Consider the following 21,894-nt stretch of genomic DNA (forward strand, 5'->3'; position numbering starts at 1 on the left):
ATGGAATGAAGGTATTATATTATCTGTTGCTCATTAATAAAAAGTGGAAAATGATCGCATAAAATTAAAATAAATAAACATATAATGAACTATAGAAAATAATACAATATGGATACAAGTAAATTTCCATTTGTATCATTACATGTAAGAAAGTGTGTACACATTTTTTTTCGCATGGTAAATCCCATCCTCCTCATCCAGACTAAAGAATTGTTTTTTATGTATCAACTGAATAGCATAGAACTGAATAGCAATTCAAAGTAAATTTTAGAAAAGAACCTTATTTCAATAGCATGTTCATTTTTTCCCTTGATCCTTTGATGCTTTTTTTTTATATGTTTCACTATTTAAAAAAAAAATTGTAAAAAAAATCGATAAAATCTAGCTTATACATTCGTTTCAAAACATTTTAAATACGCTTGTCTTGTACAATATAATGTTTCTCAGCATTTTCAAAGTTTTTTAAGCTTGTTTTGTTTGTTTTGGCTATCTATAAAATGTCGTTTTACTGTTAATCCAAACGTGAGACTTAAAATTCATCTCATTAAAAATGATAAAATATATCACTGAAGAATTACTATCACAATGATAGTGGTAAGACAGTAAGAACTGTTAATAAACGAACACAATCACTTTTTACGTTTATTCAATAATGCTAAAAATAAATAACCGGTTTTCTGATTTCTAGTTTGTTGTAGAATGTACAATGAAGATGGCACAGCTTCGGGTGCATCTTCTCTCTCTCTCTCTATCTCTCTCTCTCTCTCTCTCTATATATATATATATATAAGGTTACTTTTTACTTTGATCGTTCTATTCTGTTAAAATTCTGTTTATTCTACGGAAGCACATACCCTCGGCATAACAAATGGCAAGAGAATGAGTACAGTGTATTATGAAATAAATGTTACTGAACAAGTCCAACAGACAACCTCAAGCCTTTAGATATTTTTGTTCTTCAAGTTATGTCACTCAAGCTCCTGTTCACTTTTAACACTATCGTCGGTGTACACGTGCATGTGGTACAAAAATAAAACGTCGTCACAATGAATATTCAAAGGAAACAGAAAGGATACAATATAACAAGAAATAAACATGTGTACGTATACAAATTGTAACAACAGACACACAAGAAAGAAAAAGTATGAACAATAATTTGGATATAATATCTAAAAAGAAATGCATTACTTGGTCATTTTACTGACATTGTAGGGATGTGCAAAACAACTAGAAGAAAAAACTGATCTATGTCGATTCCTTTTTTACAATTGCCAATGATGCATTGACTTTTTACCTGCACATCTACTAACACGCTGATTCGATAATTTCTTTTGAAGTTTTTTCACGCTCTAGGCATAGCAAATGTAAACATGGGGCTTCTTTGACTTTGCTGTGCATACGGAAAAGCTGGAATAAATACACAAGACATGGCAGATTTATTTGACTGGTAATTTGTTCTCTGGTTACCAAGATCAATTGTGTTCTTGCAACATTTCCTTATCACAATTGATCTAATATAATACACGTCCCTTTTTGACTTTGAGTTGCAGTAACATACATGTAATGATATATATATAAAAAAAAAAACAAAGACAAAAATGAATTCAAAACTGAATTATACGAACTTCATGATTTGTAAAAAATACTAATTGTGAAAACTCCAGGAATTATATTAAAGGTAACAAGCCGTCACGGTAGCTCAGTCGGTAAAGCGTTCGCTCCGTGATCGGAAGGTCGTGTGTTCGAATCACAGCCGCGATTGACCTAAATCGATAAGAAGTAGGTAGCAACTGTTCCTTCGCCAAGCGCGTTGCACTTTGAATTGAAACATGCGGGTCTTTAGGATGACACCTTAAAAACTGAGGCCCCGTTTCACAGTAGGCGTTGGCACGATAAAGAACCCTCACTGCTCAGAGATCCTGAGTGCCGAGCAAAGGTCTAAATTTGGAGCCCTTCGCCGGTATATGGTGACGTCCCTATATGAGTTAGAAATTCTCAAACGGGACGTAAAACAACATACAATCAATTAATCATATTAAAGGTAACAAAGATCTAAAAGCATTTTCTATGCACAATAGAAGGGCCGAATTCGTCATATTCCTGTTTGCTCATCCACATCTGTTGGAAAGTGGAGAGGGAGGCAAGGATAGAACCACCAATCCAGACGGAGTATTTTCTCTCAGGTGGAGCAATTATCTTAACCTTCACTGATTGGGGAGCTAAAGCTACGATTTCTCTTTGCATACGGTCTACAATACCTGGGTACATAGATGAACCGCCAGACAATATTGTATTTGCATACAAGTCATTTCTGATATCAACATCGCATTTCATAATGCTGTAATGTATTGTTTCATGAACACCAGAAAATTCCATTCCAAGAAAGGATGGTTGAAATATGGTTTCTGGGCATCTGAATCGCTCATTTCCAATAGTTATGACCTGACCATCAGGAAGCTCGTAATTTTTTTCAAGGGATGATGTTGAAGCAGCTGTTCCCATTTCCTTTTCAAAATCGAGAGCAACATAGCATAGTTTTTCTTTAATATCTCTGACGATTTCTCTTTCAGCTGTGGTTGTGAAAGAGTAACCACGTTCAGTGAGAATTTTCATGAGATAATCGGTAAGATCACGTCCAGCAAGATCCAATCTCAAGATGGCATGTGGAAGGGCGTAACCCTCATAAATGGGAACTGTGTGTGTGACACCGTCTCCAGAGTCCAGTACGATTCCAGTTGTACGACCAGAGGCATACAAAGAGAGAACAGCTTGAATAGCTACGTACATAGCGGGAGAATTAAAGGTTTCAAACATTATCTGTGTCATATTTTCTCTGTTGGCCTTGGGGTTGAGTGGGGCCTCTGTCAGTAAAACAGAATATTCCTCTGGGGAGACACGGAGTTCACTATAGAAAATATGATGCCAGATCTTCTCCATGTCGTCCCAATTAGTTACGATGCCGTGTTCAATAGGGTATTTAAGAGTTAGAATACCTCTCTTGCTCTGGGCCTCGTCCCCAACATAACAGTCTTTCGGAGCTATGCCAACTATAGCGGTCTGAGAAAAGAAAAGATCTTGTAAACATCGATAAACAATGTTTACTAGATAATCGCTTCATCTTAATTGAAAAACAACAACACTGTAGTCAAAATCTTTTGCACTTTAGAATTTAAAACAATTTAGAAGTGCCTTGATCTGCTTGAAACCCGATGTGTGCTTTTTTGTATTTACGTTTTTCGTAGCATACGTAGTTCTTAGAGGACTCGTATTTGAAAGTGTTTCTCAATTTTATACAAGTTGCTAGTAATAGTTCCTTTACATTTAATTCTTAACTTTTATGAAAAGCAGCGTGGAATTCGATATATACAATATGACCTTGAGATATTTTAAAGGTAAATGATAAAATCAAGAGTATACATTTACAACTAAAAATTCATTAAATATATTTATATATACATATATATATATATATATATATATATATATATATATATATATATATATATATATATATATATATATATATATATATATATATATATATATATATATATATATATATAGATACTCTTCCCACGCCCATTTTTGTACTTTTGACTTTAATGAATATATCAATGTGAAAGGACGTAAATGTTATGTTGCAGCTGTACAAAGCAATCTTAAACTCGGCAACATAAAAAAATTATCATCAGATATTGAATGTGAAAAAAACAATTTTTATTTTTGATAAATTGAGCTTTTTCATTACCTGTCTAGGGCGCCCAACAATGGAAGGGAACACAGCTCCGGGGGTATCGTCCCCAGCGAATCCAGCCTTACACATTCCAGATCCATTATCTATAACTAAAGCTGGAACGTTTTCGTCACCCATTTTTCAGATGTTTAAAATTTACTGCTCATATGTCAGAGTAAGAAGAGGATTTCTTGGAAACCCGAGAAAACCAGTCCTTATGATTATTTTTAAGTCCAGCACATAAAATTGCCTTATATTGCAAAAGAATTGTTACAAAATGAAAATATTGTATATTTTAACATGAAACCTAACACGCAAGGATTTTGTGTGTCATATATGAAATGCACATTTTGTATGAATGCAGTTCTATGAAATCAGCTGACTTTTTACAGCGCATCTTTTTAATATCACAAAAATCAAAATATCAAGTCATGAAGTTGCTGGAAAGTGCAACAACCAACAACCATGTAAATGTGCCCTGTCACATTAGTCAATAGAGTTGAATCTTTATCTTTATAAGTTAACTTACATTTCATTTATTCTCCATTTTCTTTTTTTCCTATATTCGATATGAAAGACATTACTCAAAAGATTTCATAAAGATTTCACTAGCTTAACTGAGGATATTCTGACAAGAAAAGGTGCTATGGAGTAACAGAAAAGAATCTTGCATGCTTTTTTCTGTCATTGTAAATTCAGAGGTTATATTTTACAAACAATATTTAACAAGCAGTATTTGAATAGAATATTACGTTATTGTTATACCCTTATAAATATCTTTCTTTATATTTATTACCAATAAAAAGTTCAACAAAATATATGTTTTTGCATCAGTCTAACAATGTCATTGTTGATCGGTCTTTCAGTCTAACATAAGAATTATTAGACCGCAATGTCCCTACGTCACAGGTAATTGTCGTTCAATTTCGGCGACACGGAAATAACCGAAGTTCAGTGCTGCAAGAGTTATCATTTGCCTGAAAGATTTAAGATGGCGTCACTGAAAGATGTTTCCCACTATAGACGAAAGTGAAATTGAATATATACTTAACGAAAGAGACAGTAAAAACACTAAAGTCGTCATACGATCAACTGAAAACATTTTGAATGAATTTTTAATGTGTACACGTGGTTCTTCTCTCTCGGAATTAAGCTTAAAATCGAATGTCGAAATGTACTGAGGATGTACTGAGGAAATTCTACTACAAGATGGATCGATGTACGCAAAGTCTTTGATGATATTCTTGAGGTTTGGTCTTCAAAAGTCATTCATGAAATCAAATAACACTGACAGTGTAAAACAATGAATAATTTAGTCGAGCTTAAATAAAGAGGGAAGGGAGTGGAGAAGTAAAACATAAAAATATCATTAGTGATGGAGACATGGAAAACTGTACGATTGTAGTGTGTTTAGTGTAGATAATCCCAACACTTTGTAGTGGAAGGTTGTTTTTTCGAAATAATGTTACATTTTTGTAACAAAATGCGTGAAAACCTCAGAAACATGGGAAAGGATGATGTCATTAATGTGGATGCGGATGGAAGGGGTTTTATTGTCAGTAATGTATCCCGACTCACAAAGAACGACAGTGGAGACTGATGATGCTGCTTGCATGTATGAGCAAACACGGCATGTAGATTATTCTTGTTATAATTAAAAATATTTAAAAAATATTGGAATAAAACCATATAAAAATTATTTTCTTTTGAAAACCATTTTAGGAAACCACAGCTGTCCAGTGGCAAGCTTTAAAATATACAAGCAAGAAGTGAATCCAAAATGCAAGTCATTGTAGCAAAGACCAAAATTCCTGCCAACTTCATTCGACCCTGATAACCTTGACTTGTGGTATGACAATATGGTGGTGGGCAAGAATACACTTGAGAAATTTATGCAGATAATCAGCAGAAAGGCAAAACGTGCCACAATATTCACTTATCATTCTATAAGAGCCACAGACATTACGATCAGGGACGAATCGGGATATAAATCTAGACATATAATGGGGATATCAAAGCATAATGTTTGATAACTGTTTTATCCCATTTTAATCCCAGATGCAATGAATTTTAAAAACAATTAATTACATTAGAAGGCGAGTATTTGTCACAATCTATGTATATACATAGATGCAAATACCCCGACGGATCCCAGGGAAACGCTACCTGCCTACCGGGATGATTTCCATAAGAACCTTGCGCGATAGCGCCCCCACAGGCTGTGGTGGGAACAGACCTCTGGGTGCCCCAACAAGATTGAGCGCCTCACCAAATGAATAAATATTTCAGTAATCTCAGGTTCAATCAAGGGTGTACGGGGATTTACCCCGGGTTTTATTCTATACACCATTTGGCCAAACTGAGGCCGAAGGGTGTATGGAATAAAATCGGGGGTAAATCCCTGTACACCCTTGATTGAACCTGGATAACGAATTTATTTCCTATGTACCCAAATAAATTCTTTGTAAAGAAGTCCAATCAACTGTGTTTCAAGCTATCGATAAGATTTACTACATCCTACAATGCATCGTGACGTCATGTTATTTGCTTTTTATCATAGTGAAACTATGCATTGTGACGACACGTTTTTTACCCCCGGCTGAAGTCGTGTGTACGGAAATTTACACCCGGTTTGCTAACCAATCAAATCTCGTGTTACAAGTTAGATAGAAAATAAAAGTTCTGACTCGGGTCCTAACTCTATCCTGCCTCCCCTGGTATTCAACAACTACATGGAGAAAATACCCCCAGAGGTGGGCCCCAAAGCTTGCCCTTGGTACCTGCAAGGATAAAGTTGGTCCCTCAGGTACCACTGAGGTAACCCTCATAGTACTGAGGATGGATTGCCCAGGGTTTTGATCCAGACATGAGAATTCCCCAAATGAACTTGTCTTTACAAGTCCATCCGCCACAAACGCGTTATGTGTATACCTGTAAGTTTTTAATTCGTTCCAGTTACCCACCTGACCTTCTGTCAATTTAAAAGTTTATAAATGTACATATATAGTATACACTTGTGAGAGAACTATTCCATGCCATCCGGGATTATACTTATATCAAACCAAATAATAGACATACTTTGGACCAATAACTTGCAACATAAGAATAAATATTTTGTACTTTGAAACAGTACTGTTTCTGTCGAGATGCCCAGGTCATTGAAACCTATGTTTACCATCCAAGTGCATTTGAATTGAAATTAAAATTGATAATTTTAGAAGTTGGACTTTGATTTTTAACAAAGAGTAAAACTCCTTCAATCGAATTCCCTGAATCCCCACCCAAATATGTATATATCTATTTTTTTTACCTTACCTATCTTTTTATCAGTGAGGGCTTTTCCCTCAAGAACAAGTGGTACATGTATCACTATTTGTAGCTCAGAATCATATAAATGACATAACCCAGACTACATTACTTAAACCTAGAATACTTGAAATTTTTATATGCATAGATGTATGAAAAGATGAATCTCAAAAATTGAAATTGAGATGTAATATTGCATTTACACAAATCCCACACACATGTATGAGACATGGCTTTCATCTACCAAATTGTTTGATTACTTAATCAGGAATGCCCCTGCTGCTGAAATGAGTGTGATCTAAAACGACACTTGTTTATGTTACAGAAACCGATATAGGAGTTATAATAGCTTCAAGGGCTTAACTCTGCTCTGCTATATTATATAAATTGTAACATGACTATTTGATTTAAAGAAGCTGGCCAAGTTCACGGTAAGTTAAACAAATAGCTGAAATTATTGAAATACTTTGTGTGTCCATGATGGATATGCTTGATGACTAGAGGCCCCAAATAGGATCTGCAGTTTAATTTGATATAGTAATAAGGAATTCTGCTTGAAATAGGGGATAATAAGTTCCATTTTTCTAAGCAATAGCTTGACTTAAGCAGAATTGACTTTTTGCACGCGCAGACCGATTGCTTGTCAATATGGAGTAACTTTCTGTTGGTACCCCACACTAAATATAAATATCAAAATCCAGAAACGTCATTTTACCCAATTCTAACAAATGATATGGCGATCAATCTGAATCACTTATGGGACATATTACATATGGGACCAAATGACAAATGTTTGTCAAAATGGGATTTGTCATAGCAGTTAATGCCTAAAAAAGGAAGGGGGGGGGGAGTAGATGAGTAACAAATAAATGCCCTCTTAAGGTACCCTGTCCCAATAGCTTAATCATCAAAACAGCTTCATTTGTTTTACTTCACTTAACTGTATTTATATCCAGGTCAAGGAAAATCATCTGAATCGTATAAATGATGAATTAAGTGAAAACCATATACTTCACCTTCTTCATCGTCAAATCTCTTTATTTATATAGTTATATCCCACTGTTATCTTCATTTGGTGTTTACATCTCCCATCTTATGACCTTGTCAGCGAATCTTGATACAATCTATCATTACGTCAAATGTTGACTGGCGTTTTTCATTATAATTGTTAGGCCATTATTTACAAGGAGCACACGGCAGGTGTAACCGGTCGGCAGGGGTTGCTCACTCCTCCATGGCACCTGATACCACCTCTGATGTTTTAGAGGTCAGTGTTTACTCTGCTCCTGATCTGTGTTGTTTGAATGGACTTTTGAGTTTGAAAACTGTTCGTTATCTTCATATACACTGTACATGTATTTCATATTCTTGCATGTTCTAAATACGATCAATCTTTAAATCGAGGCAAGCTACTGACAGATAAATGATTTTACACATGTAATAAAGATTTCAACAACCTCATTTAAAGTCAGCATTTCGTAAATTCTATGGTCGTTATAATGACCTTGTTAGCAAATATAACCTGTCATTGGGTCAAATGTTGGCTGACGTGTTTCATAGCAATTGTTAAGCATTTGTTTTTATATTGAATTTGATTACGGAATGTTCTGTCTACCTGATCTATACATAGGGATTACGGTGGGTGTGACCGGTCAACAGAGTATGCTTAGTTTTAGCGGGTACCTGATCACGCTTCTGGAATTTCCAGGGGTCTGTGTTTTAAGCCCAATTTACAAATTTGTTACTGTTTATAGATTTTGTATTCGATCACCCTTCGTTATCTTCGCCTTTTTCATTATAGGCACAAGGCCCACTCAAGACTATGCAAGGTGATTTTGGTATTAACTCTAACAACTTGGGCAGTTCATTTGGGGGTGAAACGCCCCGCGTTGACAGGGGGGGGGGGTAAGCAGGAGGGGTCCTACTGAGGGCAGCCCAGCTGCCCACTAACCTTAAATGTTTACCGGTACTGACATTTGCACTTTGCTTAAATCCTGAGTGAATTCTTTACCCAAATGTAATTTTTTTTTAAGGTTAATTGTTAATACTACCATGGTGATATTAACATTATCAACCCCCCAGCCCCCCCCCCCCCCCCCTAAAGTGATTTATCCAATAGTCTTTATAAGGTCTTCCTTTCACAACGGGAGATCTATAGTAATGGTATCGTTTCTTTTTATTATTATTATTAAGGTCTTCAGCGGAAGAACTTCTTGTTATTCTTAGGTTTCTTTTCCACAGTTTTTATTATTTTTTTCTAACCGATTTTGTGCACGGGAGTTCTCGGAAACGGTTTGCTCTATTTTCATGTAACGTTCAGTTCGGCTAGAAAAAAAAATCTAGACATATATTTTTTGGTTTTGATGAGGTCACTTCTGGTTCCGATATTTCGCATTTTACTAAATTTTAGAGGGTTAGTTTGACCGCGAGTTTTCTCAAAAACGGCTCAAGATAGAAACTTGAAATTTTCTGCGATATTAGGGCAATATATCCAGATGTGACAAACTTTTTAATTCTCACCGGAAGTGCTGCACGCCAACAATTGCTATGGCCCGGAAAAAGTTGTAAGAGAATTTCAAAATTTTTAACACTTTCTCTACAATATCTCTTTACCATTCTCGAAGACGTTAAAATAAGCAAAAACAGCCGCTGAAATAAAGTATTATATGAAAAATTTAATGATCAGCTACATCACATTGATACGTTTGAAAACCAATAGCTTCTGTCATAAATCTGTATTTGTCACTTGAATGAGCTGATAGTGTCTATATATAGGCGAGATTATGTAAATAACATTTAACGTGTGAATTTTGTGTAAATTCCAAACCAATAATTGACACAATCCAATTTGAATTCTTCATATTATCAAAATTTTTACGAACATCAATCTTATTGTATACATATCCTTAAATGCAACATTTCCTAGAGAGGGGTACTATTTTATAGCTTCAACCCTCTTCCTCAAAAGCAATTATTTGAAAAGGAGCATCATCATATGTTTTAAAGTTTTATAAATGCATGTACATAATACACAATAATACACAATACAGCAAAATTACGGACTCTTTTACCAGAAGCCCGTTTCAATTTTATATGTGATTTCTCTCAAATAAAGGTTTGAATAAGTTGTTAACGTCAAATATATGGCATTGCATAAATTTTTGATTTTGGTATTTGGAGCCAAACTTTATATTCTGCTTTTGAAATTGCACAAAATAGATTGGACATATTTTTGAGAATTCAAAACTTAAGGACGCTCTATACACTAGAGGAAAATATTTTTTGGATATTGAGAAAATTATTGTGTGTAAAGGTGTAAGTATTGTGCTTATCTATCACATTTTCAACATAGGGTGCCTTGCATTTACCCCCGGGAAAAATGTTCAAAGACAATGAAGTACTGATGAACATAAATCACTGTTGTTTACTTAAGTGGGCAAAATATCTGCAAATGAAGTGTTCTGTCTATTCATCTTGGCCAATTAAAGCATTATGAATGCTTGATTTGATCACAAATTAAGTAATAAACTGTACATTTCAATTTATTTTATTCTTGGTCAAAGGGTAGATCACTCTATCTGCATAAAAATACCATAAAATCAGAACTCTCTAGTGTGCAGTGTATAGAGGGCTCTTAAAAAAGGATAACTCGATTCAAGGTCGTATTACATCAAAACTCACTTTCGTGTCAAGTGTATCCTTCTAGAATTATACTAAACAAAGATATAGACTATGCTGAAATTCACACGTTTAATTTATCTTACATTTACCTCGTTTCTGTGTCCTTTGATAAGGTCAAAGATACCGTATTTGAATAAACATCATTGTGCAACGTATGAAGCCTTTGCGTGCTTTAAATTGTATGTATATATAATAATATATTAATTTCATATCCTTCCTTTATCATGCATCCACATAACTCATCATGATTCAAATGAAAGTTCACAAATTGGATTCAAAAGTTATATTATAAAAAAATACACGTGTAAGTTAAGAAGAGAGAAAATAAAGTTCACAGCTGATATTAATTTCAGTTTCACAAAAAAGTCACCACGCGGAGAGTTTTCAAATTACTTAATGGTGGCTTTCTGTCCTCCGGGCTATAGAACCAGAAAGAAATCATTTCTAGTTCCAACAAAGTTTTATTTACGTTTTAATCATCGTCATCAGCAAATTAAATAAGAGGAGTTTATGAATTTTCCAATAATTTTGATGGAAATTTATGAGTACTTAGCAGCACTTTTTATGAAGAAGGGAGGGACCGGATTCATGATATTCTTGCTTAGTGATCCACATATGTTGGAAGGTGGATATAGAGGCAAGGTGGTCATTTTCTATTCAAAATCCAGGGCTACGTAGCATAATTTCTATCTAATGTCTTTGACATTTTCTTTATCGGCTGTGGTGTGAAGGAGTATCCACGTTCTGTGAGATTTTTCAGAAAGTAATCGGTCAGATCACGTCCAGCAAAATCTAATCCCAAGATTGCGCAAGGAAAGGGCGTATCCCTCATAAATGGGTGCTATGTGGGTGACACCGTCTCCAGAATCGGGAACAATTCCAGTTGTACGACCAGAGGAATACAATGAGAGAACGGCCTGGATGGCTATACGTACATGGCGAGAGAATTGAAGATTTTAAAGATAATCTGTGTCATATTTTCTCTGTTGGTTTTGGATTTGAGCGGAGACTACGCTAAAAATTCTGGATGTTCCTCTCTGGTGCTATGCATGGTTCATTATAAAATGTATTATGCCAGATATTTTTCATATCGTCCCAGTTTTAAGAGGGATGAACTCTGATACACGCATGTATGAAAATAACCGTGCAAAGGAATGTCTATTAGGGGCTTTTTAGTTAGTTTTTGAGTTTTTAGGTATCCAAATGAAAAATTGTTTTTTTAAAAGCCCGAGCCTACCTTATGTGGCTGGTTATAAGTACTTTATCACCAAAATATCATAATTATATTATCTTCAAATCTTCTTTCAGCAACCTTCAAGTTACTTTTGCATAATCTTTAAGCAATCTTAAAATTAATTTTAAACTCTGTTTAAGCAACCCTCACCCTTACATTACTCAAATTTTATTTTCAGCTAACATCTGAGATACCGTTAGCATATTTGTAAGCACGCTATATTAAGACGTCGAAATAAAGAATAACTGGCCACAAAAGAGGAAGATATATCTTGTAACTGGTCATGTTCTGCACCCCTAGTGTTAATAAACTTTTAGAAGCAAATAGGTGATCTTAAAACCTTCTTTATTCGTATTTATATACATGTATCATCTTAAACAAAAATGAAAGAAAGCAATACAAACACCAATAGAAATAGATCTGAGCTAACATTAGTAACTGATAAAGTTTGCAAATCCTTACTACTCTCTATATTTTTCAAATTTCTTGTATATTCCTCTGAATGCGTCAATTTCAGCACAACAAGAGCCCAACATGTACAGGTCATGATCTTAACAATTATAACTCTGCACGATATTCGTATGCTTTCATATTGACATGAATAGTTGCTGCACTGCTGATTTTGAGAAGAGTTTTTTAAAACATTTTTTCTATATATTTTTGATTTTCAAAGAATTGTCCTGATCTATTATATTTTGATCTCTTATTTTGAATCCGCTCTTACTCTTACTCCAAGACTCCAAGGTGAGAGCGTTGTCATTGAATAAACTTGAATGTACACTATTTGAGAATGCTTACACTTTAATTTGACTTATCATATGGCTTTGCTATATTTGAGGAAAAACGATTTTAAGCTCACCAAAGGTTCATGTCATAACCCCTTTGAGCAACAATTGCTGTAAAAATTGCGAATAAAATGGTGATTTCTTTTCGGAAAAAAAAAAAAAAAAAAAAAAAAAAAAAAAACAGGCGTAGTGCACAAGTGACTCGGATAAATGATGTAGAGCATGTGGCTCACCTTACACCCTTAAACTATTTAACTAACACTCAACTTTAAATCGTCGATGAAATTTACCTTATACATTTTGAACTACATACACCCCGTGCATTATACCTCTTCCTTTCAAATCATCAAGGAATTTAAATTTTATCTTTGTTTTTTTTTTTTCTTCTTGTACTATATATCTAGCATGCCACAATCTTTTTATCAAACCCAGTGTAAAAGGTAAAATAAAACATGAACCATGTAACTGATTAATTATTATATATATTTTCTTGTTACATAGGCAGCATATACAGTGAACCCAATTATCATTTTTGTTATTATATGATCCTAATAGTACCTGATGTCGAGGGCGCACAATAATGGACGGGAACACAGCTCTTGGGGCATTCCAGATCCATTGCATATAACTAAAGCAGCAACGTCCTCATCATCCATTTTTCCTGATCTCAAAGGTGCTTCCACAATTCTAGATGAATTGAGGAAGTCAATCACTGTGGATATCTTAATACATGTACGCTGAATAAACAGTCATGCAGAAAAAATGCCTAATATGGCAAATATTTTTTAGTTTATAGTATTTAATAGGCTTTGGATCACGTGACATACCTACAAGAGCTATGTAATACATGTTATGGAAAGAGTGTCAACAAAATTGTATAGGAAGATTTGGAAAATAACGAAGACGAACTTTATACTTAATAAAGAATAAAAGCTTTGCAGAGAAAGTGAAAATGGAGGATTTTCCCTATTGAATGTATTTATAGGTGTTTAGTTTATTTTATTCCAAATATTAAGTATAATTAATTATTTATATGTACATGAAATTAGGAGCTCCTACATATATTTCAGATAATGAACTTTTTTTAACGAAAGAAGAGAAAAAAATAGGATAGCATGCATTGCTTTTAACATCGAAGAGACATAGAATTATCAAATTGAACTTTAAAATATTTCAGAACTGTGAAGTCAAAATGATGATTTAAAGCAGCATGCAATTTGTATATACTTGCCATATTAATGCAATAAAAGCTTGAGATAAATTGACAAATGTAATCGAGTTTAACAGAGAACAAGTGAAACGGACATTTTCAAAAATATGTAAATTCCTCGGGCCTGCTATTTAAAGCGATGACTTTTTTTATGTTTCAAGGACACAAGATACATTTATTTAGATATACCATTACGACAGAATACACGCACGGAACATTAGAATAAATGGTTTTCACGATAAACGCAAAACCCGATAAATGCAAAACCTGATACATGTAACCTCAAAACACGATAAAAGCAAATCCTGAGAAGATAAACGATAGGTATAGGTTTAATTACAGACAATTATAAACAAAACGAAATAAAAATTATATGAAGTTTTTCCCCCCTATTTTTCATTCCTTAATGTATACATTTTTCAATAATAACTTTAAATGCACGTATATAGTCATTATTCAATCATTCTCTTCATTTATTTTACCGTTTGATAATACATGATGTAAAAATCAAAATACATAAAATTAGAACCGTTAATTTTTAGTCTAAAATAAAACACTTAAAGATTCACATCATTAAAACACGTGTTTTATCACTACTTTTATCACTACGACAAGCATGTACCGATTTTCACACTTAATAACGGGACACGAGAATAATACAATACGTATAATTAAATGTATGTTTTCTTAATATAAAGAACATTATCCTGATTGCATAATCTATTTATTCCAGAAACCACATAGATATTGTCAATCAGAAACTCAAGCATCTTTTCAATATCAACTTCAGAGTCAGAGTACAGATGTGTACAATCAGGTTTTTAACAGAATAATTTTGCCTATGACCAATGACAAGGGAGGTCAATTTACGAGTTCCATTTTTATTGAAGAAGCAGCTGTCTATGATGTAAAAAAGCCTGGACTTTAATTTAACTTGGGAATGATTGCATATACAGTTGAAGAGTCGCAAGTTTTTATGTTCTTGACGTTATTAAAATTTTGTGATTTCAAATTTTCCAAAAGTTTCTTGGAATTCTTTGAGTATTCACTTCTGATTTACACAATTTCTTGAATATATTGTGGCACAGTACTCCGGAAGTTTATCCTTCACTCCTGTAAATATTTTAGTTAGGATTAAAGAAAGAGGCTTGGTAGAAAATTACTGAAACCCGCTATGTATCTTTGTTTGTAAGGATTTTTAAAAAGTTACGGAATTTAATATAAACATCGTTTTTCAAATTCATTTTGGTTATTGGGAATATTAAAAATATTCAAAAAGTGACTTGATTTTAAAGAATTTCCCCCTTTGAAAGGGAGCTAAGGGTATAAGTTGGATTACCACTTGTAGAATTTAATCCAAGTTCCTTTAGAATGCAATTAAAATAATGAACCTTACAAACAAAGACTATGTTGTTTCCTGCTTTGTCAGCAGGGACCAGTAAATACTAACCGTGAAATCTCTCTAATTCTTTTTTCACTTCTGAATTATTAAACACAGAAAGATAGAAGATTTTCATATTGCCCCTCAATCGTTCTTTTTTGAGGTATTAAGATACATCTGATACATTTACTAGTAGTCCATTCTTACAAACTGACAAGGTCTTCTTTTTCATATCTGTACCATCGCCTGGCGTAATCTTCCACAAAATTCATAATATTTATGAAATTATGACGTCCGTTGAAAGATCGGTGTTCCCTATATTTTGGCCCTTTTAAAATACGTGATTTAAGGTCCTCATAACGTGTCCAAAAGGACCATAGTTGTAGGGTGAAGAACATGAACACGAGGGAGGATTATGTTTCAGTTATTCGATATCCAGGTTCTGTAGAATTTTCTTGTAATTTAAAAGTTTGGAAGCAATAGTCGATGTATATTTGAAGGAATTACAAGGTGTAGTCTTCAACTTGAATTATGGGGGAATACAAGGCTGAACTCTTTTGTGATTAGAAATATTAATTATGTAAACCGCGTCAATTCCTTTGTTGACATCAAATCAATGATAAATCATACAGATACAAAAGCATCCTCAGGTAGTGTAAATTAATGATTTTTCAAATCATGATCCCCGGGGGTAGGTTGGGGCCACAATTGGAGATCAAAATTATGCATTTAAGAATATGTCAAATATCATTAATAGTCTTCTTATCAAGAACAGCAAAGCCATTTTAAGTCATATTAATATAGAAGCATCTTCAGATAGTGTAAATTCAATATTATTCAGATCAAGAATCCTGGGAATAGGGTGGGGCCACAGCAGAGGGTCAAAGTTTTACAAGGAAATGTGTAGAAAATGCCTAAAAAAACTTTTTCCCAGAATGGGAAATTCATGATTAGTCACATAGCATGTAATATAGAAGCATCCTCAGTAGGTAGGACGAATACACAACATTGGATCAAAGTTATACATAGCAAAATTTGAGAAACATTATTTAAAAACTTCTCAAAAAAAGCCAAATCATAAAAAAGTCATTTTTAGAATAGAAGCTTCCTTAGATTCAAGACTGTTCAATCATGATCCTAAAGGGTAGAGCCGAGCCACAGCTTTTATAATAGGGATCAAAGTAACACATATGAAGAAAAAGGAAAAAATAAAAAAAAAATAGTTTTCTCAAGAACAGAAAATGTATTTATACAGAAGCATTTCCGCGAAGTATAGATTCACGGAACTAACCCCATGAATGGTCAAAAACAGTTTTACCTAAAATATTAATATTTTAGTTACGGATAGTGTAGACATTTGGCCTTATAAACCTGTTTTTTTTTTAATGTCTATTTCACTTTTTCCATAAAGAGAGTTCGCAGTATGGCATTGTTGTACTAGAATATTGTAAAAAGAATGTCAGAATTCGTCACGTAATGTTATAGGTCGACAGAAATTACCACGTGATTGAATAAACATAAATGACTTGAACTAGGTAGGTCTAATTAAGAATAGCCATTGATCTTATCAACATCAGTATCGCTTTAAGAAAATGTTATAAAAAGCAAACAATCATGTGCTGAAACTCAAATTGCAGTTAATACTTATTCTAGTACAACTGATTGTATAAAATTCTTATTTAGAGATTTCTTACAACTTAAATGAATTTTAACTCATGTCCTCGTTTTCAATGCAAATTGAAAAACAAAAGCAACACAGTTTCAGAAATGAAGATTATTTTTATTTCTCTTTCAGACTTGACATTAAAAAAATGGTGAAGCCACCACTTTTCTATGGTAAAAAAAAATCATCGTGTAGATACTGGTTTCACACATAAAGTATAACAATTGGTGAATTCACAGATCTTAATGATGAATATTTTTATGATGAAACGTATCAAAAGCGATCTTGCTGAGAACATATATTCATTATACTGCAATGGCTGTGCGTTGATATGAGTAATGAAATACATTTGTAAATATGAAAATTGAAAATGTTTAAATATTCGGTTCGTAAATCTGAGTGATCTTTCTTAACTTGTTATCCTTTTCTTTGGGACGGAAAACTGGTATCAAGGAAACGAATGTCAAAAATTAATTAAAATATAGATGTAGCACACACTAACAAGTCTGTCGATTATCAATGAGGCAAATATACTGAATATCTATATGCACGGTATTAAATTTTACATTTTTGCCATTGCTGTTTTACTGGTTATTTGTTATACCTTCATTTAAGACATAAAGCATGAAAAAAATTATAAAGTCACTGAAATATGTGATGAAGGTGTCGAAATATTGATCACGGCATTAAATTGTCATGATATTATTCAAGGAAATCTGTTTTTATAGTGTTAGAAATGATTGATTTAAAAACGTATTTAAGACAATGTCTTGCAAAATATGCTGAAATAAATGAAAAAAATATACAAAAGTATAGAATTCGGCAAAAAAATGACAACAATTGTTGTAAATTTGGCAATCGGATACGGTATTGCTACCTTCAACTCGATTCAACCGAAAAACAGGTAAATCGTATTATATGACACATTTTCCGCGACATATTCATTAGTTTCCTTTCCAAATGTCACAATTTAATTCTGCAATGCCAATATTGTCGAAATTTAAATTCAATTTACAATATTTGCTTAAATTTTTTTAGCGACATGTGACAACCTAGTTTCTTTTTGATGAGACTTATTGTTGAAGCTACCCTTTCATTTGTGCTGATGTGCCTGGAAAAGGTGAAAACCTTGCTCACTCAGCGAGACCATGTTTCCACAGGCGTGATGCTAATTCTTTTTCAAAGTGGGATTTGGGATGAAAAGCACGCAGAAAAGGTAAATAATTTCACAGAAATCGGGTCCTAGCTACTACTATCTACCTTCATTCTAGGTACCTGTTCCACCAAAAATATGGTTAAAGAGGATCCAGTTATAACGTGTTAAATTAAACTATGCTGGCCGACTCTGCACCACAATGATGTTCAAGCATCATTTAAGAAATGCTGGAGAACATGAATACTGACTCAATGTTAAATTAAACAATATCGACATGCCATGTATATTTTTCTTATAAGCTATGGCATTCATAACACAATAACATGACGGGGAGGTCAAGGGTTAAAGTAATGATTTTAATTTTAACGTCACAAACATTGAGCACAGCACAAGTGCAGCGTCATATATATATATATATATATATATATATATATATATATATATATATATATATATATATATATATATATATATATATATATATATATATATATATATATTAAGCTTAAATCATATTAACATATTAATCCTCATCTAAAAATATTTAATATGGCCCCAATAGGCCGAACATTATTCATCCATATATACGTTAATATTCCATGTGGAATGAAAACATTTGTATTGAAATTGTCTGCATTATTATGATTATATTATAAAAGTAGATTTCAATTCTTAAATCTTCTATTCTGTGATTTGATTTTAATAAGAACAAACATAAAGCTTTTCTTTCAAATTCAGGCAAATCTTCAAATCTTAGAGTATACAATAATGATTGACTTTCTGAAAATTTGAAACTTTTAGTACATTTCTATTGCAAATATAATAACCTGGCTTTCAATTTTTATTTTGAAATGAAACGGAAAAAAATCCAATATACATGTACTTTTTCTCTTACCGATTTTTTTCCCCATATACCTCAGTTTAGTAGCAGTTTAGTAGCCATCATATACAAAAGCTTTACTTAAAAACCAGAAACTGTGGTACATGATATTTCATGTGCAATTTACACTCACAATTAAAAAAATAACTTATAAAACATTTTTCATATACACTGAAAACTGTGCATACCTGATTAAAAAGGTGAAAAAAGTTTTATTCTTGAATTTACTATAATAGGTAAGTTCGTTGACAAGATTTGAGTCATAGGTCAGTTGCAGCATCAAAATCAAGTCTATATATATATGCGAGGGGTGATCAAAAACATGGCAAACTATCTCTATATTAACAAAACCAAAATTCAGATCAGAATGAAATTTGGCACACATATATTCATACATATGTTCTATAAACAGCAGCTGTTATGTAATGTTTTGCTCCATGTTTGTGACGTCACAATGTGAAAATTGCGTCAATATGTAGGTGACATGTGACAAAAAATGGATGACTCAGTCGTACTCGAGGAACAAACGGCTGAAAAATTTAAAGTATATCTTGGAGATTCCTTTACAGTAGTATATAATAATTTGTACAAGGTTAATGAAGAGAAAAAACTTGTCAGAAGTTTAATCATGGATTGGATTTATTTTAGAGATGATTAAAAATGACGTTTATTCTGTTAAAGTTGCCCAGTGAAAGCAAGCAGGGAAAGGAATTTTTCTTTAGTTGAGCAATTTGTTATGAAGGATCGCCAAGTTACAGTTAGAAAAATAGTTGCATATCTTAGAAATAGTACATTTATTGAATCTCTAAAATATAGTTTATTCTAGACTTTAAACATATATGATAAAAAGAAGGCGCCCATACTTTATCAACATTGGATAAACGACGCTCCCAAGACAGAGGACTCGGGTTGTGTTGCTCATTCTGGGGAAGGATATCCTTATCCACCCATCCTATTGCCGAGATTTGGCTATTTTTGTCAAATGGACCGTTCTAGTTATATAAAAAAAATGACTTGTAGTTTAAGAAATATCAGACTCAGAAAAATCTTTCAGCTTCTGAGAACAGAGCGCTCCGGAGCATGTCATGTGACCGCCTGGATCACGTGATTCGCGTTAGGGCAGAACGGTGGCAGATGTGCATTAAAATTGGAGAGGGCTACTTTAAAAAATAATGAACACTGATCTGAAACCTAAATTTATTTCTTTTATAGAAGTATTTCAATTAGTTCCCGAACTTTTTGATCACCCCTCGTGGTGATAAACCGATGTGTAACTTATCTTTCCAAAATAAAATTTTACGAATATAGAATGAAAACCAACATGATCTCGCTGAACTGACTGAGATGGCATCACTGACTAATTTGGCATGCAGTTCTCTTTCCATCAGGCGTGTATCAAGCTTATATCTTTGCTTGTAAATAATATTTTTTTTAATAAAACTAGCGTGATTTGAATATAATGGAGATATATTCTTAAGTGTATTAATTAATACTTATAGTCCAATTAAACTGAAAGTGAATAGACCTTGAATTAATATAACGTAGTAGAAGGAACGTGCTACAATGATAGAGTCACTCGAAAATATCAAAAGTTCAACTATAAATTATGAGTTTTTAAACACAGGTAGGGTGAATTCACCATACATCGGACATCCTTTTACTTCAAGAAGTCCAAGCGATATCGCCACCGATCAAATATTATCAAAATGCAGCTTAACATGTAGTATGTGATTAAAATATAAAGTTGTAACACAGTTGTATGCTATTTATTGAGAAAATATCAATAAAAACGATTTAATTTTTAAATAATTCAAATCACCATGGATCGGACAATATTCACCATGCGTCGGATCCTAGGAAGAATTTACTGTAGTTTATCATAGGTTACTATAGTTAACTATATTAAAAACTTTGATACCTTGATTTACTATGAAACTTTACTCTGGAACTTTTTTTGAGATTTCAAAGCTTAAAATTTCTTAAATTTGATACCAGTGATTTTGAAAAAAAAAAATATGTAAATAAACAAACAATTGTTCCATTTAATATAAAATATGTGCATGTATGAATCTGAAATCCATATTGATCTTATAGCAAACTATAGTTAAACATAGTATTTTTTTTGGTAGGGGTATTTGAAACCGAAAAAAAAGTCATATCTTTATCTCGGTGCTTTTAAAAAAAGTGAGACATGAAAATATTTTTATTTTTTGTATTTAGAGAGCAACTTATTAGTTTAGTTTGATTGACTATATCGATCCACAAATGTGGAAAGATTTTAGTTGCATCACATCGCCTAAGAATGGCTTTATAATACTAGTAATATGGCAATTCGCGCCTGTTTTCCCGTGGGTTTTCATCTTCTAGTTTGTAGAAAAAAACATTGAGTCTAATTATAGTCATCATATATCAATAAATCAATAAATTATACTTTTGCCTAATATTTAGAGTTTTTATTTTCTATTTCCGCAAAAAAAAAAAAAAAAAAAAAAAAAAAAAAAAAAAAAAAAAAAGCTGTTTGTTGGGTTTTATACGAAAAAGGAAGCGATTATCTATGCATCGGAAAGTGTCCGATGCATAGTTAATTTGTGTCCGATGCACGGTAAAATTAAGACACTAGTAAAAACAACTCTAAGATAATTTATACTACATGTAACAAGGAGTCGAGATTTCTAGAACATTTCTAGAAACTTAGCCATCATTGATGCATTCCACCTTAATAAAAGAAAGACATGTACAACTCTAGAAATTTGCAAAATCCTAAAATTCTAGTTACTCCCCTTTGAAGATGTCAAATATGACCTAACTCCAGGGCCATTCTCGTGGTATTTTTATCACAACATGATAAAATTGTCATCACTAAAA

At 33.0% G+C, this 21,894-nt stretch overlaps 1 protein-coding gene across 1 annotated transcript; it reads right to left on the reverse strand.

The window, feature by feature from the left end:
- Positions 1-2,040: 2,040 nt before the first annotated feature.
- LOC133178554 (actin-5-like) lies at positions 2,041-3,871 on the reverse strand. The gene is made up of 2 exons (XM_061313260.1): positions 3,750-3,871; positions 2,041-3,061 (listed from the first exon to the last, which is right to left on the reverse strand). The coding sequence occupies exons 1-2, from the start codon at positions 3,869-3,871 to the stop codon at positions 2,053-2,055; spliced, it is 1,131 nt and encodes a 376-aa protein (XP_061169244.1). The 3' UTR covers positions 2,041-2,052.
- Between the last annotated feature and the right edge of the window lie 18,023 nt (positions 3,872-21,894).

This window comes from Saccostrea echinata, unplaced genomic scaffold (genome assembly GCF_033153115.1).
Source record: "Saccostrea echinata isolate AGI-Se365-2 ecotype Australia unplaced genomic scaffold, CSIRO_AGI_Sech_v1 ptg000003l, whole genome shotgun sequence".
NCBI lineage: Eukaryota > Metazoa > Mollusca > Bivalvia > Ostreida > Ostreidae > Saccostrea > Saccostrea echinata.